We start from the raw sequence: 20,755 nt of genomic DNA on the forward strand, positions 1-20,755 counted from the left end.
GGCTGATGTAACAACGTCAACATTTGCAGCACCTACCAAGACTTGTTTCAGACTGGGGTGCTATGCAGGATCGATCGAGCTTCGCGAATCTCTGAAATGTTCCGAGCTCTGGCGACACCCCCTTTTGAATGAGCCAACAGTACGAAAAACTCAAATCCACCCCTCAGTGCGCTGCATTTGATTGCTTGCGATGAAACCAGTCATCGCATCAATGACAGTCAACCAAGTTGGGCGGTGTTTTCAAACCAGAGGCATCTTCTTTCATTTGTTTGTCGTTCCACTGAGTGCAGATGTATACCCATGCAATAAACGAGTCCGAAACTTTTCATGATGCAATGTCTTAGAGACACAGGGTCTTTATATTTATTTTGAAGCTTTTAATGCCTGCACTAAGTCTGTTTTAGAATAATTATCGTCCCCTAGCACCCGAGCACGTGCAGACAACTAATTAGCTATTTAGCTGGACGGTATACTTGGCTAGTTAAGCCAGGACATGCAATAACCAAGATAATTACACCAAGTCCCGGTAAGGCCAAGGTAAGGGCGTAGCCAGGGGATGGCATACTGAGCCCGTATCTCTCCCAGCCCCCCCCCCCCCCCCCCACCCTCTTCAAACATTTTTTTTTTGCCATGGCATAGAGTGAAAAATGACCGTTTCAAGGAGGTGCCTCTCCCGGAATCAAGGAGGTGTGCCACCCAAAATGAATTTCTGGCTACGCGCCTGGGCCGAGGTAATTACGCCACATCTTAAGAAGACCATGCTTATGAAGCGATGTAAAGCTAGAACCGGGCTAAGTAAAGCATGCTAGTTGATGAGCTAACTAAGCCTTGCTAATCAACATGACATTATTCATAGCATCCTAAGCGAAGCCATGCTAATTACACCCTTACAATACGATGACAATTAGTATCCTGCTAATCAGGATTACATTTAATAGCTCTATAGTGATCACGGCCTTGTTAATTGCACTCAATTGCCTTTTAGTTTAAACCTTATCAATGAAGAGAAAACAGCTCACTGTAATGATTGTTAAGCCACAGTCGATTAGTACAACAAATTAAGACAGAGCTGATGCGATCTGCACTACGAAGTCGACCAAGCACATGAGTAAACGACCAACTTAAGAAGCTGCAAGATGCTATGTTATACCAAGCTCCAGCTCCAGCCTTGCACAAGTAGTGCAAACCCACGAAATTATTTATATGAAAAAAAGCTGCCGCTTAGCGTTCACTGCATCAAATGCTTGACAGTCACATCGGCACAGTGACAGTTGTGAGTAGAACTGGGGCCTTTTCAGAATTAATTAGCTTATATCCGACTTCAGGCATGATTCACTTTGATTGACAGGCGCCCGTGCTAAAGATGTGCATGCCCATCACGTTTGCTCTTGCTGAGAAGCAGTACTCACATCGAGCGGTACGATCAATTGATTGATTGATTAATATGTGGGGTTTAACGTCCCAAAACCACTATATGATTATGAGAGACGCCGTGGTGGAGGACTCCGGAAATTTAGACCACCTGGGGTTCTTTAACGTGCACCCAAATCTGAGCACACGGGCCTACAACATTTCCGCCTCCATCGGAAATGCAGCCGCCGCAGCCGGGATTCGAACCCGCGCCCTGCGGGTCAGCAGCCGAGTACCTTAGCCACTAGACTACCGCGGCGAGGCGCGGTACGATCAATCTATCAGCTTTATCACGCAGACAATGCACACACGCGCACAGAATTAAAAGTGATATCACGCAGCTACAATGTGTCCTGTTCAATTTCACCGCGCTCATGACATATCCAATCAGCGCCGCGTTGCCGCCATGATGCGAGTGCTTTGGTTATCTGCAATATTTGATAAAAGTGAAACAAGCAGCATGAGAGTGCTGCGTGTGCACCATTGCCGCTTTCGAGTGTGGAAATTTCTATGCTGCGGGCGGAACGAAAGAACCTGTCTGAAAAAGGACAAATGCCCATGAACACGCCTGTGGGAGGCGCATGTTGAAAAGGCACAAAGATAGTGCGACAATCACGCTGATGTCGCAGCACCATTAAAATGTTGACTGAGTGACGGCGCTGACATGTGCACATACAGTGTTTCTTTGATAACCGCCGCAAGTGCCCTACATGAGTTTCCAATACCATGCACGTTACTGTATTCTTTTTTTTATCAATGCTGCTATCACGCATACCAAGGCCACCGCAGAGCGAGCTCGGAGCAGACTTGTCAGCCAGAGAAGCTTGGATCATCCTGCATAGCACCCCTGATCAGGTTCCCCTCAACTTCTTAAGTGTCTGCCGAAGCCATCTCACTTGACCGAACACTCAACTCTCTTGCAACATGGCTGCCTGCAGTTTGGGCAGACAGTCCGAAAAATCAGACGCTGCAGAGTCTCAGCGCCCGATACCGTAATTACTCGAATCTAACGCGCACCTTTTTTCCGGTTAAGCGAGTTCATAAATCGCATGCGCGTTAGAATCGAGTACGAACAAAAAAATTACGGTCAATCTATTGCCATCGGCAAATCCAAAATGGCCGCCCCCTACGTGTGTCGGCATAGCGCGTCGGCCATTTTCTGCCAATGTGTTTCCCATATGCGGCACTTCGTACGTGAGCTGAGGAGTTCGTCATCTAGTAGTGCATTAGCATCGACGGTGTGGAAGGGCCGACTCCAAAAACTCGAGTGCACCACGATGCCGCTTTTAAAAGAAAAGTCATCGCGTGTGCAGAAACGGACGGAAATCGGGCCGCATCGCGGTTGTTCGGAGTTCCCGAAACGTGCGTGCGGGACCGGCGGAAACAATAGCAGAAGATTGTCGACAGCAAAGCTTCACGCAAAGGCTTCAGTGCACCACACCAGGGTCGGTTTCCGCAAATTGAAGAGCTGCTCGGCGAGTATGTGCTTGAACAGCGAGCGGCACAGCCGCCCGTGACGACAGAACTGCTCCAAGTGCGGGCTATGCAATTAGTCTTAGCAAACGGTCTAATGCGGAGCCAGTTTAAAGCGAGCAGGTGCTGGCTAACTAACTTTATGAAGACGAAAGGCTTTTCCCTCCGAAGGGGTACACGCATATGCGAAAAGTTTTGCGGAGGAGTACGATGAAAAGCTTCACAGTTTTCAGAGGTTCGTCCTAAACTTGCGGCGCAACAACGGCTACCTGCTTGGGCAAATCAGGAATGCGGATCAGACGCCTCTTTACTTCGACATGCCTGGCACCACAACTGTCGAGAAGAAGGGGGCGAGGCAAGTTCGCGTGCTGACATCGGTCCACGGTAAAACTACAGTGACGGCAATGCTCTGTTACACGTCAGATGGGCACAAGCTTCGCCGTACCTCATATTTAAATGGAAGACGCTCCCGAAAGGAGTCGTTTTTTCGAGTGGTGTGATCGTGCGGGCCAGCGAGAAAATTGGGTGCGCGTTGCAATCGATGTTTTACGGGTTTTTTTTTTCGTCGTGGAAATCGGGTGCGCGTTACAATCGAGGGCGCGTAAGAATCGAGTAAATACGGTAGTCGATTTTCTTGTTACGCATATGCAAATATTAGAGCACTCCAGATATCCAAATGAATATTCCAGTATTCAAATTCACTTCGACATCCATTCATATTATTCCAAATTTCAAAGTATTCGAAAGTAACGAATAGTTATATTAATCACAAGTAAACCCTTCTAAGGATGGTTTCACTGCAGCAAAGAGGTGCTATACTGAGAATATGCCTACTATTCAGAAGGAATTCACATTGCCACAAAGCCCATTTTAAAGGTTTAATGAACATTGCGTACTTACTCGCATAATTTGCGCACTTTTTTTCGCAATTTAGGGGCTCTGAGAAAAATATGCATGCACATATTTGCACATTCCTAACAGGAACATCTGAACTATCAGATGCTGAGACTCTTTAGTGATGTCTCGTTGCCCTGTATAGGCCACAACAAGCAAAGCAAACATAAAGAAAGTCATTATTCTGCAAAAAAAGATAGTCAGCCAGATTGGAAATGTTGAATGATTTGAAATAACACGTAGAGCTTACCAAGAATTTCATATAATACAAGCTAACAACCTCTACACATTTCGCTTATTGCAGACACTTTATTTCTCAAATAAGGAGCTCTCCAACTTCATTAGATCCCTGTAAAGCCTAGAACATCGTCTCATTACAATTCCCACCGAAAATACAGATACTTGGTTCGTACCGCATTTCCGCACTACAGATAGGCACCAAGCTTTTTCCTACAACATTTCCACAACACTTTTTTTTGCACATCCAGGTGTGCAAAAAAAAAAAAACGCTCTCACGTGCTTGTGAAGCGCCAAGTGGCACAATGGCGCCGCACGGTAATGGGGATTCCTTTGTTGCGTTAAATTGTACCCCCTCTTCCATACAGACACCCATCTGAGCTGCCAAAGTCTTCAAACAGTTTTCAAAAAAATGACTTATTTTTTATGCCATGATGATTTTCGCGATTTAGCGGAACCTGTAAAGCTGCCGAATCATCGGTACACATTCGCTGCTGGCACTCGGCCTCCCGGGCCTGTTTTCATGCCCGTACTGCCCTTTCGGCCCGGGGAATGGGAGCTCTCTTACGTTTCCACTGTCGGTGCTCTGCAATAGTTGTCCATGGCCTACCCATGTGGATGCCGAGAACTACGTAACTGATATCGCAGCCAATGGAGACCACTCTATTCTCTGACATCGATGCGGAACAGTTTAGGGATATGCAGGCTGCGCTGGGCCCTGTGCAAGGCTGCACGTTGCTCAATATGCATAGTTCGCGATTCGAGACAGTCACATCTGGCATGGCGTCGAAGAAGCACAAGCCATTGTGGATTAAAGAAGCTGAATATCCTTGCGGTCGTCAATAGGAACCTGAAGAGAAAGCGAATTGACATAGCGAACAAACTTGGACTATCAGTGTGTACTGTGAATACTGTGGTGTCGAAGCAAAAAGAGATTGAGATGAATGCCTTTTTATTCGGCGGCGCAACAAAGTGAGCTCGTGGAGGCCATCATGGGGAGCTAGAAGCAAGCACAGGCCTCCAGGGTCAACTTTGATGGCAGCATGCAGCTGTTTCAGGAAGTGCTGTCTTTGGTGGCAGCTTGCATCAGAGGATACAGAGTGCCGCGAAAACGACCCGGTGATGTGAGAATCTGGCACAACGACGACATCGATGAGGAGTTCCTCTCCACCGGTGGCGATGCACAATGCGCCAAATTCGTCTCGATAAACGACAACGTCCCGACTTGCAAGCGGCGAAGTGTCTCCGAGATTGTCGCAGAGGTGGTGAAAGGCGAAGCAGCAGAGGATGTGGGAGACGAGGCACCAAAAGACAGCGGTGAGAACAAAAGCGTGCGCCGACTGGCTAACTTCGCCGAAGCCCTTGTTAGACTGCAAGCTTTAAAATCTTCTTTTGCAGAAAAAACAATGAAAATGTGGACAAGGGTCTGCAATGTGTGCAGAAGGAGCTTTTCTAGTCTAACGATGAGAGGCAGCATATGGACTTGTCAGCCTCATTTTTACTGGATTCGGATCAAGCGTTCTTCCAGATGATACGTTTATTTTCGCCGTCTTTTTTTTCCTTCTCTATTGTATATACATTTTTTTTAGTTTGTACATGTCAGTGTATACGATGGTTTACGCATGGTGTATTTTGCTTTTTGGAAACCCTTTTTCTTACCCATTCACAAGAGGTGTTGTGAAATAATCAGTCAGGAAATCATTTTTAAATTAGGATGTATATGTTCATGTTTTACGTTGTACTTGCATGTTGTATACTTGCAATCGTTTCCGCACTACTGCCATATGTACACACAGGTCACCATGACCTTTATCAAGGCGTTGTCACGGCTTTTAGCCTTGCGACCTTCCAGTTTTGTCTGATAAATAACAAAATTTAAAAGAGTAAATAAAATTTAAGGCCGATGCGCTTTGGGAGAGCGGTGACAGGGGCCGCATGATGATTCCCAAAGCACATCGGCCTCGGTGTTATCAAGCGCGTTCAAATGCCTCGTTTTCTTGAAGCTCTTGTCGACAATGTTGGGAGAAACTAGGTCCCATGACATGTCGACACCGGAGAACCCAAGCGTTCGCACAAAACGGAAAAAACCGTAAATGGCAGGAAATTTGTATTACTAAGCACGCACAATTCTGCTTTCTCCAGCACCAATTGCGCCGACCGTCACACTAAGAACTTTACGCTGAAGTGCTTGGCGGCAGCACGATTCCAGTTTTCTTTAGAAAACATTATAACAGTGAGCTTAAATTTTGCCGTATATGTAATTACTCTAGCCCATCGCAACGGAATCTTAAAAACGGATCGGCCGGATGGAGAAACCTCAACTTCCGAAATTAACCAAGCGTGCGTTGTAGTGTGGACGCAGAGAACAAGAAGAACAGTTGAGGCGACGGGCCGTTGCACGCCTCCAATGCAGAAAGTTGTTCGTACTTTGATGCGAACGCACATTCTGTAGAGATGAGGAGATAAATGCAGAGTTAGAGGGAGGCAAACGCTCGAACAGTTCTGGCTACTCAACAACAGGATTGAGTGTTCGGGTACGGTATTCTAGGGACCCCGATTGGGGGGAACCTACAGAACAAGGTACTTCACACTTGCAGCGAGTTTGACTGCACTTGCCTGCTCGACAAGGTGCGTGCCCAGCGCCCGTCTGAAGCATTCACAGGTCCAAAGTCACTTCGTGCGCACGCAGGTGAGCTGGCTCAGGCAGGTCGGGGAGCGCAAAATATGTGAGTAAACATATTTTTGTACTAAAGCTGGCAAAATATTAGGAGTGTGCAAATTATGGGAGAGAATACAGAATTATCCTCACAGTGATTCATCATTCTCTTAGGTTTAAAAGCATGTTATGCAGGATGATATGCTTCCAGTAAACTTTAAAATAACGCATTTTACAGGTGATCATTGGCTTTCTGCTGAAAGTCCAATCCGCTACTATTCAAAGTAGCACTTTTTGGATAACATGTGGTGTATACTACTTTCAAATTTCATTCAAATCGTTCAATCAAATCATTATTCACTTTGTATTTTCTTTGAACCAAAAATTTAATCTTCGCACATGCCTATCTGAAGTGAGACCATGTGTATGTTGTTTAATTAAACTCCAAACAAACAATATAAGGATTACAGAAAATGCATTTCCAATGAGCAAATGAGCAGATCCCTCCCTTTATCTACGTATTCATCATGGGAGACTTGCCATGAGGAAAGGGAGTGATTTCTGACCGTCTTTGACGCAATACTGTGAATTCTCAGCTCCATAATATTTGGCACATATAGACAGGCACCCTGACAAGTTATCAGCAGCATTCTCTCACCAGTGTCAGAACATGAGTCCTGCAGGGCCTTTTTAATATACCTGAATATTTTGCACGACGGCAATAAACCAAGAAATGATGCAAGGCCCATTACCACGAGTTACATGTAACATATATTGCTAGCTCCATTTTGACAGGTAACATCATTAAGACGGAGTTTGAAAACAAAACACAAACTTGCCTGTGCCAACACTGACAATGTACGCCAGTAGATTTGCAATGGCCATTCTTTCTGAATCCATGGGTTGATGTTCAGATGAGTCAAGAGGCCATCCTATATATATAAAGAGGGTAAGCGAACACAAACAAACCACTCTGATAAAGGAAGAAGCTGTTAGAGGTTCTGAATATAACTGCTACTATAAAATTAAAGAAATAAAGAAGCTTTTAGTAATTAGCTTTTCTATACTTTGTTAATGTATCAGAAAAATATAATGAACTGTTTAAAATGAAAATAGGACTCTCCAAATCAGTTTTTGCTTTGTGTCTAATACTGCAGCGAACTTAACTTATTAAAAATTATGCAGCACTAACATTGCTCAGCCCATCAAAGAGTTCAGCTTAACAGAAGTGGACTCACTTGAAATGGTCAGATAAAACGGCTATACAGGGTTTTTTTTGTGTTTTTTTTTTGACAATACAGAGGCTATGATTGTCCGGTTCTGTCATCTTTGCAAACGAACTTGAAGGTGGAAAAACTTTGGCACACGTTAAGTTCATTGAATCAATATTAACAAAAACATGTTAACTTTTAAATAATTACCTTGGGCGCAGATCATCAGTACATATCAAACAATTGGGCAATACACACCGAATGTAAAGAACGAGTGGTCCAGTTGGGTATTTGTGATAATTTGACGTTTTTCATGACTAGATTCTGCTGTGACACACTGTTTTTCAAAACTGGTGACGAGTTACAGTTTGAGGAAACCCAGCTATCGTACTTTCCGCGCCCGGTGCACTCAATTTCAATATTTCCAGGATCAGGACTTTGAATTTCAATATGCAATACGCCAAATTACGAGAGTTTCTCAAGATTTAAAAAAATGGGCATGCCATGAATTGTCGCATCCTACAACTTTTTCATATAAATTGCCCTCAAAATAAGGATGAGAGAGTCGAGTTTATGTTATTCAATAATTTGAATAACTTTTGATGTAGCAAAGCTTTTTTTGCGGTGGCGTAGGTTCGTTTGAAAAAACTAGTATTTTGTTTAAAATCTGTATTGTATAAAAAAAAGAAAAAAAAAACTTACACACACAACTTTCAACATCACGTCAAGTACAATACTGACCTTTCCTGTCGATGCAAATGCTGAACGGCAAAAATGCACATTTAGACACATGTAGACTGAGAAAAGGCCACCCCCCAGTAAAGCCGTTTGCGCCTCGGGGAGCGCACATGTCTCACGAATAGGCGGCATTTAAGTTTAACAGATCGCTGGCACAGCGTGCGTGTGGGTTCACTATCATCATCATGGTTAGCACAGTAGTGCCAGCAGAGCCACCCGGCAGAAAGACTATGTGGCCTAACAGAAAGCAATACCAAGAGTTTGACGTGTAGCAGCTGGCGCGAACAGTAGTCTTCCGTGGTGGGTCCATGGGAGCGACACTACGGGTCGTCTCTTGTGGCTCCATTTGTGGCGAGTCAGTGGCGCTGCCTTCACATCATTACCTTGTGCTTGTTATGTTAATTGAGTGCCGTATTGAAAATATTGTGTAAGGTTGTTTTAGCATATCACTAGTGACATATTTCATTCAGCTGGCAATATTGTCGATGTAGATGTACTTGAATAAAGGTACAGGATGTGCATGCTTTAGCTTAGTTCAACTGCGTTTGCTGTGTCCGTTCGCTTTGACAGCGTGTTACCTCATATCGATATCCCACAAGATATGGTTTTCCTTTGATGCTTTTGTACACAAGCACCAGCTTTAACTGGATGCTTCATTATATTGCCGGAATTTTCCAGCCTTAGAAAAGAGAAACCTTATTTGCATAGCACTTCACATTATCTATTTCCATAACGCAGCAACAAACTTGTCAGTTTACCTGGTAGACGTCATCCAACAAGCCAGTGGCCAATACATTATGAATGAACCTAGCCAGTGCTCTTGAGAAGTCCTCATACAGTTGGCCCAGAGAAACTCCAAACAAAAGACCAATTGTGCCTGTAGAATATAACACATAATTAGTTGAAATTACATACAACCAAATCTGTTTTTAAAATGAACATGCTATGGCATAAAGCCTTACTCATCTGCTCCCATGTTTGGGGCCTTGCATCTAAATCACAAAACAAAAATATTATGCAACAAACATATTTTATCTTTGACGTTTACAATCCCAAAGTGACTCATGTTATGAAAGACGCTATTAGAGGGCACTAAACTATTTTTGCAACATGGTGTTCTTTAACATGCATTGATTACGCACAACACACGGGCCTTCCTCTTTTCACGTTCACTGAAATGCAACCACTGTAGCACAGTTCAAACATGTTTTTTTTGGATTAGAAGAAGTATGAGTTGCATTAGTCTCTACCCAAGTGCACCCACTTGACGCTTGCATTGATGTGTTCTGCAATAAGGCAAAGCGAAGGGAGACATAACCTAATCTTGTTGTACAGTAGAGACTACATATAACAGCCCCACTAAAAACGAATTTTCACTTAAAACGAACGATAGCCACGTGACCGCGGAAAGTATATTATTTCAATGGCACAAAATCGCACTTACAACGAACGTCTCCGAGCACTGCCGATCGATTACAGCTAACGAAGTTGGCAATCCGGCAAATTCCCGCGAAACCACTTTCAACCGCTGATAAGCCATCAGCGAGGCCCATAGATATTCATTGTTAACCACCAACCCTATCTCCGCAGCCCTCTAGCTGTCGCTCTCCCCAACCGCATTTTGTTAAGCACCCCTTCAGCCTTTGTACCTCCTCTACTCGATCTGAGCACCCCGCATCGCCAGACAAGGCATGTGTTATCACACTGCCACCGCAGGTTGACTTGTCTCCCCTCAGTTTTAGATCACTGGTCTTGCTACACTATTGTTGGCGTCACCAGCCTAGAGTGACCAGGCCATCTACCAACATAGTCAGCCGCCGACCGTACCTCACCGTCCGAGTCTGTGTCGTGTCTAAATCGGTGACATATTATTCCAGTGCACGTGCTTGCGCTGCTCCAACAACTGATAATGCGCGATTCGTTTCGTGTTAAGTACGTGTTCGCGCGCTCACTTTCCATTTCACTCAGCATGCTCTGCGCACGAGTGCAGAAGCGTAAAAATGGCTGTTACACAGAACGAATCACAAATTATTGAAGTTGGCGGGGCCACGCAAGCCCGTAGGCTTGTCACAATCCAATTCTTTGACCTCTGTGTATTCAGACCACTCCCTCAAGTTTTCCTATGCGTTTTCCAGCGCGTTTCGTGGATCTTTCAAGCAAGCTACTCGACCCGCCTTTTCCCAGTTTGTTTTGGTTTTCAAGGTTGCCTTTCCCCCGTCTGCTCTCCTCTCTTTACTCTATTGCAACCCCTTTAACCGTCTCTACTGCTCTGCAACGCCAGCCACACTGGTTATGATGGCTCGATGTCAGAAGTTTCTTTTTCTGGCTAATAACGGGTCCAGAGCAATCCCATGCGTTCTGGCTTGTATGTCGCGCGTGCACGTCTTGCACACTCTTGAAGTGTGTGTGTGGTCAGGATGGTGAACGGAACGCCTTTCGCACTTTTTCCTGCTGCTCAACAAAATGTCAAAAGTGGAATCACTTGGCTTGGGCATGATCCGCCCGTTTAAGACTTATCATAGTTGCCTCACAATGGCGACAGCTACATGTGTGTGAAACTGTTCTCGCAAGGCGAACTTCGTCGACGTCGGGTCCGATGAAGAGCCTGAAGCTTTCGAACAGGACCACTCCAGCGGCAATTAGCGGCAGCATCGTCAACACCCACATGGCAGGGCGGGACATCTGCTGCGATGATTTCATTACAACGGATGACGATGCCAACATTGTGGAACCGTGCATGAATGAAAGCACTGTGAATGAAGGGCATAGCGATCAAAGCGAGCAAGAGCGATCTGAAGGAATCGAATGATGACGATAAAACTTTGAAGCCAGTTCCCATGAGCGTGCCTGCAGCAATTGGCTACATTATCAGCCTTGGGCAGCTCGCATATGCCGAAGGCCTCGGCGAAGAGCACGCTGTTGCTTTGAATAATTTTGAGACCACCTCAACTGCTTCTGCAGTTTCAAACATGCGCTTTACACTTTTTTTGTGAAAAAAACTTTTTTGTTTTTACTCGGAACTTCTTTAAAAGCTGTGTTTCATTTACTACGAATTCGGGGATACAGCGAATGAATGTTGCATCACGCTCAGGTTTGTCGTAAGCGGGCTCGAAGGTATTTCAGTTTGAAAAATGTCTCTTTTCCAATTGCTTACATATATTACCAACAAAGTCTGCTACACAATAACCTATCGGTCAGATTTCAACTTTGTCCACAATTTCATAAGAATGTTTGTTTTATTCAATCCTGCACAATTTTTACCCTGCAAAATTTAGTACATAAACTTATAAAGGCCGAAATGTGATTATATTATTCATAAAGGAACCAGTGCTTTTTCTAAAAAAAATATTAAACATTCAGCATATTACTATGTTTCGTCTTAGCCAAAATTAATGAAAATTGAAACAAAAAGAATTCTTTATTCACATTGAGGCAAGTCGCGTGGGCCTGCAATGTTGGCACGGCATTCAGTGTCTAAAACGTTTTCGTATTTATTCAATAGCTCCAAGCCACTCTTCTACAACCTTGCTATCCATTCCCTAACACTTGCAATCATAGTTTGCCATATTACATGTTTGTTGCATCATGGAAGCTAGTGATGCAAAGATTATGTGTAAAATGCTGATTGAGATGCATTATGGGCATAATGCATTGAGATGCATTATGAGATGCTATGCAAGTGCACCTGCACATATTTTCAGAAACAACTACAGAGCGCTGTGTAGCTGCAACTATACTTTGAGCTTTCAGAAGCACTTCATGAATATGGTTGAGGTTTATTTATGTCCTAAAGCGCCACAGTGGTTAGGGGATTAGCACTATGTGCAAAGTTCTTGTTTCGATTCGCAAAACAGCCACATTGAAGGGTTTTTTGAAATATGATTAATTCCACTTGAGGCAAGATAATGTCATGAACGACTTCTGTGCTGTGTGCAGGCAAAGATATATTTAAAATAAAAAAATGAAAGTGAAATGAAATTATAGTAGCTTCCACTCAATTCATCAGTTACATTTTTGAGGCAGTAAGTGCAACTACACAGTCACATTTTTAACAGGGGTAACTGCAATACTCTACTTTTTTATATAATATCTACCGTGGAACTTCGATTATACGTCCCCTGCTCACGACAACCCGCATTTAACGAAGAATCAGTTTGGTCCCAGCAAAATACCCATAGAACTAATGTATTAAATATCTTGGTAACACGACACAGTTTTACGCCGACCCCGCATCTTCCAACCTTCACATTCCATCCGGGGAAAAAAAAAGCCACCTTTACTCGAATCAAACGTCGCCCAATTATTCACGAGTGCAAAATATGAACTTGCGTTCCCCTAGGTTGACGATTGCAAAGGTAGAGAGTGAGACAGGATGTCTTCTTAGAATCAAAAATTTGTTCTCCTGGACGTTCATGCACTTTTACATAAGCCTTGAATGCATGCGTACGTATCCGGGGTCGTACCTAGTCTAGCTCTGTCTTACAGAGTAGCTTCAGTTGGCCAAGAACTGATATTTTAATGTTTTTAATCAGTGGAAACTTTTCCTGGTCGACATACGGCTGACCTCCTGTCTTTGTTGCACTCACAGCCACAGGCTTGCGCACGCATAAGGGTGCAACACAGCCATTTTCACCTTGCAAAATTACTTTCACTTTACGTCAACATTTATAGTAACAGTGGGACGCCACTAGTTGCACTTCCCAAGGCAACAAATTACAATGCGCACATCTCAGTTGCACACAAAGGCATTCTATGCAAACTCGTGGTCCGTCGCCATTATGTCATAGCGATGACACTGTGTCTGACCTGTCTATTGGGAGGCTGTTGGCAACGCGGTTTCGGTTTTGTTGTCCCCAAAAGCAATTTTCAGACTACATTTATCGGTAGAAAGATGCTCGTTAGATTTGATTTTATTAAGGCTAAAAATAAAGATTCGCTAGCACCTCCTTCAACCAATAACACTGCCATTAGCTGCTACTGGCAAGAATAATTTGATCAACCTTCCTTGCAGAGGCACAAGGCCATGCTGTGAGCTTATGCAAGCGGTCTGCACCCATTTATCGGGCAAGGCTGAGTGTCACTGCCTATAATCTCAGCTTTTCGATTTACAATGCCCTGATTATGCGATGGTTTTGCGTGTTACCATGAATGTTGTATAATCAGGGTTCCACTTACGTACGAGTATAACTGGTGTATAAATAATGAACCAGCGCAATATTTACGTTTTTTATTTCCCCTTAACGTGCTCCTTTACAAAAAGTGGGAAAGCATTTGTGACAATGCCCTGGTTTCAGTATTGAATATCATCCTTCAGTGGGAACTGAAAGACAATGGTGACAAGCCATATTTTTGTAGCTAGCCACACTGCCTTGTGAACTCGATGTGCGAGTATACTCGCATTAGAGAGCTGTTGCTGCTTTTGATACCAGGTGGCGTGAGCAGTGCATTTCTTTCTTCACTGTTTATTTAAGTAATGTTTTTTGGCAGATGAAAAATTGGCCTGAAAACATTAACCAGATCAATACTACCTTGTTGCCAAAAGCAGAGGTGGAAATGCTTCCCAGCATTTCGGAGAAGCCATTGCCGCAGGCAAAATTTGCTTTTGGAGCAGCTACCTCTGTGTTTGGAGCACGCATGGGCTCTCATATAGGCATGCCCATGGGGAGGCGGGGGGGGGGGGGGGGGGGGGGGGGGCAAAGCTTGATTCATGCATCGACATGATACAGAAGGGGATGCTGCGATGAACCTTTGTCCCCCCCCCCCCCCCCCCCCTGAAAGAAAACCCTGAGCATGCCTATATGCACCCCTCCCCCAACAAACGCACACATTCGAAGCTTTTTACAGTAAAACCTTGTTAATACGTACAGCGCCGAGAACGTGGCTAACTGCGCCATAAATTGGTATGCATTAACCACCCAGTATCAATATGCATCTCTTTACATGCACCATTGCCACTAAAAAAGGAATAAATGCAGTGCCACAGCGAATATTGCCTAAATTGCCCACTACTAAGCCATTTATTTCTGTTTGCCAAATTTCAGAGATGACTGGCACTCTCGCACGGTCGTCCGATGGCACGCGGTGGCAACATAAAGGAGCATTTCGAAACTACTGCGGAGTCCGGGATACAGAGCTGACGCAGCAACTGGCATAGCGACGACACGGACATAAGCGGCTGTTGGCGATAAATGTGTGCTGCGATTTGCAACTTCGCGAAAACAGACACCTTATTTTGAGACACGGTATGGTCGCAGGGCGCCAATTGTCTACTGGCTATAGTTGCCTGCAGCACTTAGCCTACTTGGCATACACACCGTGCCCAGCCGCTTACGCCCACTCCACTTCAGCCCGTGCACAGATGCGGCGAGAAAGCTATTACGTTAGCGCGATGATACGAGCTTTCTGAAAGCGATGCTCTGGAGGTTCTGGCGACTAAGGCGCATTTTTGGCTGTCGCCCTATGAAAGCATGCTGTCTCGGTGCCTGCGATCCACAACTATTGACTCTGCCACAGAGAGCTACTTTTGTTTTTGCAAAGCGGTGTGCGCGCTGAACACAATCCCACACAACGATCGAGGCGGCAGCGATTGGCGCCCCTGCGCGCTCAGGTAGTCACCAGCTAATAAAAGCGTGCAGTAGCCTTAAAGCGACGCTACGCCTCACACGTAGGATTTTCATCGACGATATCGTACTGATGCACTTTTCGGTGGTCGCCAATTTCCCTTCGTTCTTTGCCAGTGATTACTAGAAAAGGCACGGCCGCAATAATTCCAAGCTCTTGCAGCGACTCGATTCTTCCAAGGCAGGAAATTTTTGCAACGTGACAAAAAAAAAGTACTGCTGCTGAAATTACATTTGTAGAAAGCATATTGATGGGCTTTCAACCCATTAGTGTACGTAATATCTCAATCAATCATGCTAAATTATGGCCATTTTTGAGACAAAGGGCCCCTTTCTCTGCTTTAAGCAGACTTGCCTCTCAAAATTCATCTCAGTAGCAAACATTTAATAAAATCAACTTTTAATAATAATAATAATAATATTAATAATATAAAAAACACTCACTCTTGCATGTCTCACGGTCCAAGTCTTTGATAATGCCAGCAAGGATAACCATCTGTGGCATACCTATCCCAGATCTGGGACAAAAACATCCAAAATTATTTTCAGATAATGTTACAAGGGCAAAAAAACCAATAAGATAGAAAAGCATAAACTCACTTGAGATATGCCTGTACTGGCTCAAAGTTGACTAGGTAGGCATTGACAAAGTTGAGGACTTTTGTTGACAACTGGATATACTAAAAAGATTAAGAAAACAGTGCACAGAGTGTCATGAAATGAGCCACTGGAATAACATCTCAGAAGTACACAAAAGTAGCAATATGTGTTTCTTAGTATCGTATCTCCAAGAAATATTCCTCAGCGAAAGTAAGAGCCCAGAAAAATTAAGATGCACACATAGTGCAGTTTTCATTGTTTGGGCCCCGTGTGTCTTTTTTGTATTAAACTCACACTAAGGAGAACCTATCCAAATCTCTGATGCTAGTGACAAAAAGCTTACCCGTACAGGGGGGGGGGGGGGGGGGAACACCCCACAAGCATAAACATCGATGTTGCTTATAATGGCGTGGAGTGGCCGAACACGCGAGGTAGGGTTTCCCAACTACAGAAGTTGCATTTCTCAAAGAAGGTGATCGAATATTCGCATGTGCCGAAATTTCGCATCATCAAAACAGCTAGCAAAATCTATTTCTGTCAAAATAACTCATGTATATCTTCCAAGGACATACATGAAGGGACATGATGGCGCAGCCGACTGCTGCGAAGGTGCAGGTCAAAGCTGCTCGAGGCCAACTCAAAACTGAATGCCGAAGTACCGTATTTACTCGATTCTACCGCGCCCTCGATTGTAACGCGCACCCGATTTCCACGACGAAAAAAAAAACCCGTAAAACATCGATTGCAACGCGCACCCAATTTTCTCGCTGGCCCGCACGATCACACCACTCGAAAAAACGACTCCTTTCGGGAGCGTCTTCCATTTAAATATGAGGTACGGCGAAGCTTGTGCCCATCTGACGTGTAACAGAGCATTGCCGTCACTGTAGTTTTACCGTGGACCGATGTCAGCACGCGAACTTGCCTCGCCCCCTTCTTCTCGACAGTTGTGGTGCCAGGCATGTCGAAGTAAAGAGGCGTCTGATCGGCATTCCTGATTTGCCCAAGCAGGTAGCCATTGTTGTGCCGCAAGTTTAGGACGAACCTCTGAAAACTGCGAAGCTTTTCATCGTACTCCTCCGCAAAACTTTTCGCATATGCGCGGTCGCCTTCCAAAGGAAAAGTTTTTCCTCTTCATAAAGGTAGTTAGCCAGCACCTGCTCGCTTTAAACTGGCTCCGCATTAGCCCTTTTTCTATTCTAAGGCTAACTGCAAAGCCCGCACTTGGAACAGTTCTGTCGTCACGGGCCGCCATGCCGCTCGCTGCTGAAGCACATACTCGCCGAGCAGCTCTTTAATTTGCGGAAACCGACCTTGCTGTGGTCCACTGAAGCCTTTGCGTGAAGCTTTGCTATCGACAATCTTCTGCTTTTGTTTCCGCCAGTCCCGCACGCACGTTTCGGGAACTCCGAACGACCGCGATGCAGCCCGATTTACGCCCGTTTCAGCACACGCAATGACTTTTCTTTTAAAAGCGGCACCGTGGTGCACTCGTCGAGTTTTTGGAGTCGGCGCTTCCATGCCGTCAATGTTACTGCACACCAAGATGGCGAACTCCTCAGCACACGTACGAAGTGCCGCACATGGGAAACACATAGGCAGAAATGGCCGACGCGCCATGCCGACGCACGTAGGGGGCGGCCATTTCGGAATGCCGATGGCAATAGAACGACTGTATTCATTTTTTTTTTCGTACTCGATTCTAACGCGCATGCGATTTATGAACTCGCTTAACCGGAAAAAAGGTGTGCGTTAGATTCGAGTAATTACGGTATATATCCATAATATGCTGATCGATTACCAAGTTCTTTCGACAAGAACGCCAAAACACCTTTAGCATTTTAAAATGTCTTTATTGCCATTCACCTACTGCTGCATTAGTCATGTGCTCTCAGAGCTCGTAGTCGCTATGCATTATCCTGAACACAGTTTCGTGCGCAGCGTTTTCGGCCAGCTCAGTTCAGTTTCCAATCTGCATGTGTTGGTTTCGCACGTGCCTTCCAAACCAAGTCGTTTTCACCCTCTTTGATATCATCTGCCGTGGTTTTCTCCACAGTGTTTGCAAAAAGCAGGTACACATTGACTGGCCGAGCGTTAGAAGCACGCATATTTCAGAGTGCTGTAAGTTATGTTGTCGCCATTCATAATTGCGTCAAGAGAGATGGCGGTTTCATCTACAGCGGTTGTGGCAAACAATTAACACACGCACTGTCAGAAGACTGTGGCCATGCGTGTACATACCATAAATACCCGCATATAATACAAACCCGACTGTAATACGAGGACATATTTTAGAGGTGCGAAATGAAAAAAAAAATTGTACCCGCGTATAAAAACGACGTAGGAAAGGTAACTGAAAACACATTTATTGAGCACACACCCACAAACATCAATCGCTGTCATCTTCAACTGCACTTTTCTCGAGCATTTCCTTGTCAGACAAATCGTCAAATAGGTGCTCGTCTTCTGTGCCATTGAGGGCATTAGAGATGCCGCACTTCTTGAAGGAACGACGCACAAGGTCCTCTGGGATGCTTGCCCAAGCGTCCACGATCCATTTGCATAGCGTGGCCAGCGATGCCCGTTTCAGCCCCCCGGTCGGCGTCACTGCAGGCTCACCTGAGCGCATCCACTCGGCGTAGCAACGCTTAACCGCATCCTTCAACGGATTATTTACACAAACGTCCAGAGGTTGCAGTTGAGAGGTCATCCCACGGATCACGACCAGTTCCGTGCCGCAGTCCCGCAAGAGCCTCTTCACTGAGTCGACCAAATGGCAACGAAACGCGTCCAGCACCAGAATGTAAGGAAACGAGAGCAGGGCACCAGGCCGTCTGCAACACACCGACTTTACCCAGTCTAGGACAAGGTCTTCATTCATCCAGCCTTTATCATGACATCTCATGATGACGTTCCGCGGTAGCTCCTCCCTTTTCGGCATTGTCTTGCGCTTGAAGACGACATGAAGTGGGAGCTTGTGGCCGTCCGCCGTGCACGATAACATCCCTGTGACACACGTTTTTTTCTTTGCCGATGGTACGGACACTAACCTGCTTCGAGCCCTTCTCATGAACTGTAAGGGGCGATGGCATGTCCAGGTAAACTGGCGTTTGATCAGCGTTGCCGATTTGTCCCAGCTGAAAGTTCTGCGAGCGGCGCAACGTAATCACATGGCGTTGAAATGAGATAAGAAGCTCTTCAAAGGCTTCAGGGAGCTTCTGCTAAATGGAGGTTCGCCGGCGCAGGGAAAATCCGACTTGGCACGTTTAATTGTAGATCCAGTGCTTGCTGGCTTTGAAGTCCAAGCGCAACATCCCCTTTTCTCTCGCCAGCTCCCTCGCTTTCATCTGCATCAGCTCCATGTTGACTGGCAAGTGCGCCGCTCGCTGCTGTCGAACGAACTCTGTCAGTCCGAGTTCAATCTCTGGGAAGGCCCCCTTCTTTGGACTGCGAAAGCTTTTTCGTTTTTCGCTGCACACGAAAAGCGCTTTTTTCTGTCGTTGCCATCCACGGACACTTCCCTCGGTGACTCCGAACTGTCTTCTGACCGCACCGTTGCCGATTTCCTCGGCAGCTGCGATGACCTTTCTTTTGAATGCAGCCGAGTACTGGTTTCGGTGCTCTGGCATGTTGCACCTTTGCGAAGTGAGGCACAGAATACAGCGAGGTTCACAGGTCCGCCCGTCCGCTGTCTAAGCGCCCAAAAAACTCAACAACAAAGAGAGAAATGGTGCTAGCGCTGACTTTTAACACCCGAGGGCGCAAAGATAAAAAGCCAAGCCATAGCCACTCGTAGACAAAACGAAGCCGTAGCCAAGCAGCAGTTATGAAACCGAAACTTCAAGCACATTTTGGTTTTTTGAGCAAGTTTTCGTTCGGATCCGCACATACAGCTAAACCTCGTTATAACGAGATGGGCTATAACAAAATAATGGATATAATGAGCGAATCCTAATTCCCCTTGAAAGTCCCCATACAAATCAATGTATTCAAAACCTCCTTTTAACGAGGCAAAATTTGCCTGTTATGGGATATAACGGACAAATTTTGTTAGGAAGTAAAATTTTGAGCCGATGTCACGACAGTGCACAATGCGAATTCGAGACGGCGCGAAATGCGAGAACTGTATTTAGCAGTTCAAAACTCCCGCCACGCGCCCTCCAGCAACGCGCACAAAGCAGACGGCACGCGCTGTTTCCGGAGGAGAGGTCGCTGCACGTGCGCCGCTTGGCTACCACCGACAGCGGAGCGCTCCGCAGCTCCGCGAACGTCTCGCCCTTTTCTTTTCTTTTGTGTCTTTTTTATATTCTCCCTCTCCCCTTTCTCATGGCACTGAGGCGCGCTTCCTAATCTTACATACTCCCTTCCCCTTGAGTAACCGGTTCCTAGAGGGCAGCGCAAAAGAGCACCCCTTCTGCCCCTTCCTCTTCACAGTCACTTTCTCTGCAAGTGTTGTCGCTCGCCGATGTGAGCCACGTTGCTTTTGCGTGCGTGTTTCTTCTCTTTTTCGACCGCTTCCGCCTTATCTTTTATCGTGCTGCGCTCGTGATTCCAGCAACATGAATGCGCGAGGCGGGAAGCGAAAGCGCATAACGCTAGATCAGAAGGCGGCTATGATAAGAGCCGTTGAATCGGGGATAAAGAAAGGCAACGTGGCAAGAGACTGGCGTATAGCACACTGTCAACCATCTTGAGTAAGCAGGAGTCTATCATCGACGCTGTTGCACGTGGCGTGAAAAGAAGCGCTAGAAGGATGAGGGCACCTGCCTTTGAAGCGGTCGAAAGGGCCGTTTTTAAATGGTTCTTGGACACGCGGGCCGTGAATCTGCCGGTGAGCGGCGCTTTGCTGCAAAGAAAAGCGAGAGACCTTGCCTGCATCATGGGCTATGACAACTTCGTAGCAAGTTCGGGTTGGC

The 20,755-nt window shown here is 45.6% G+C and overlaps 1 protein-coding gene across 4 annotated transcripts in view; it reads right to left on the bottom strand.

The window, feature by feature from the left end:
- poe (E3 ubiquitin-protein ligase-like protein poe) overlaps positions 1-20,755 on the bottom strand; it is a 567,105-nt gene that overhangs the window by 437,038 nt on the left and 109,312 nt on the right. For all 4 annotated transcript variants that reach the window (XM_075878938.1, XM_075878937.1, XM_075878939.1 and 1 more), the window contains 4 exons: positions 15,840-15,919; positions 15,684-15,757; positions 9,378-9,496; positions 7,510-7,602 (listed from right to left, as the gene is read on the bottom strand). In XM_075878938.1, coding sequence (XP_075735053.1) covers positions 7,510-7,602; positions 9,378-9,496; positions 15,684-15,757; positions 15,840-15,919 — 366 coding nt within the window. The remainder of the gene's footprint in view (positions 1-7,509; positions 7,603-9,377; positions 9,497-15,683; positions 15,758-15,839; positions 15,920-20,755) is intronic.

Source organism: Rhipicephalus microplus, chromosome X (genome assembly GCF_043290135.1).
Source record: "Rhipicephalus microplus isolate Deutch F79 chromosome X, USDA_Rmic, whole genome shotgun sequence".
NCBI classification, from domain to species: Eukaryota; Metazoa; Arthropoda; class Arachnida; order Ixodida; family Ixodidae; genus Rhipicephalus; species Rhipicephalus microplus.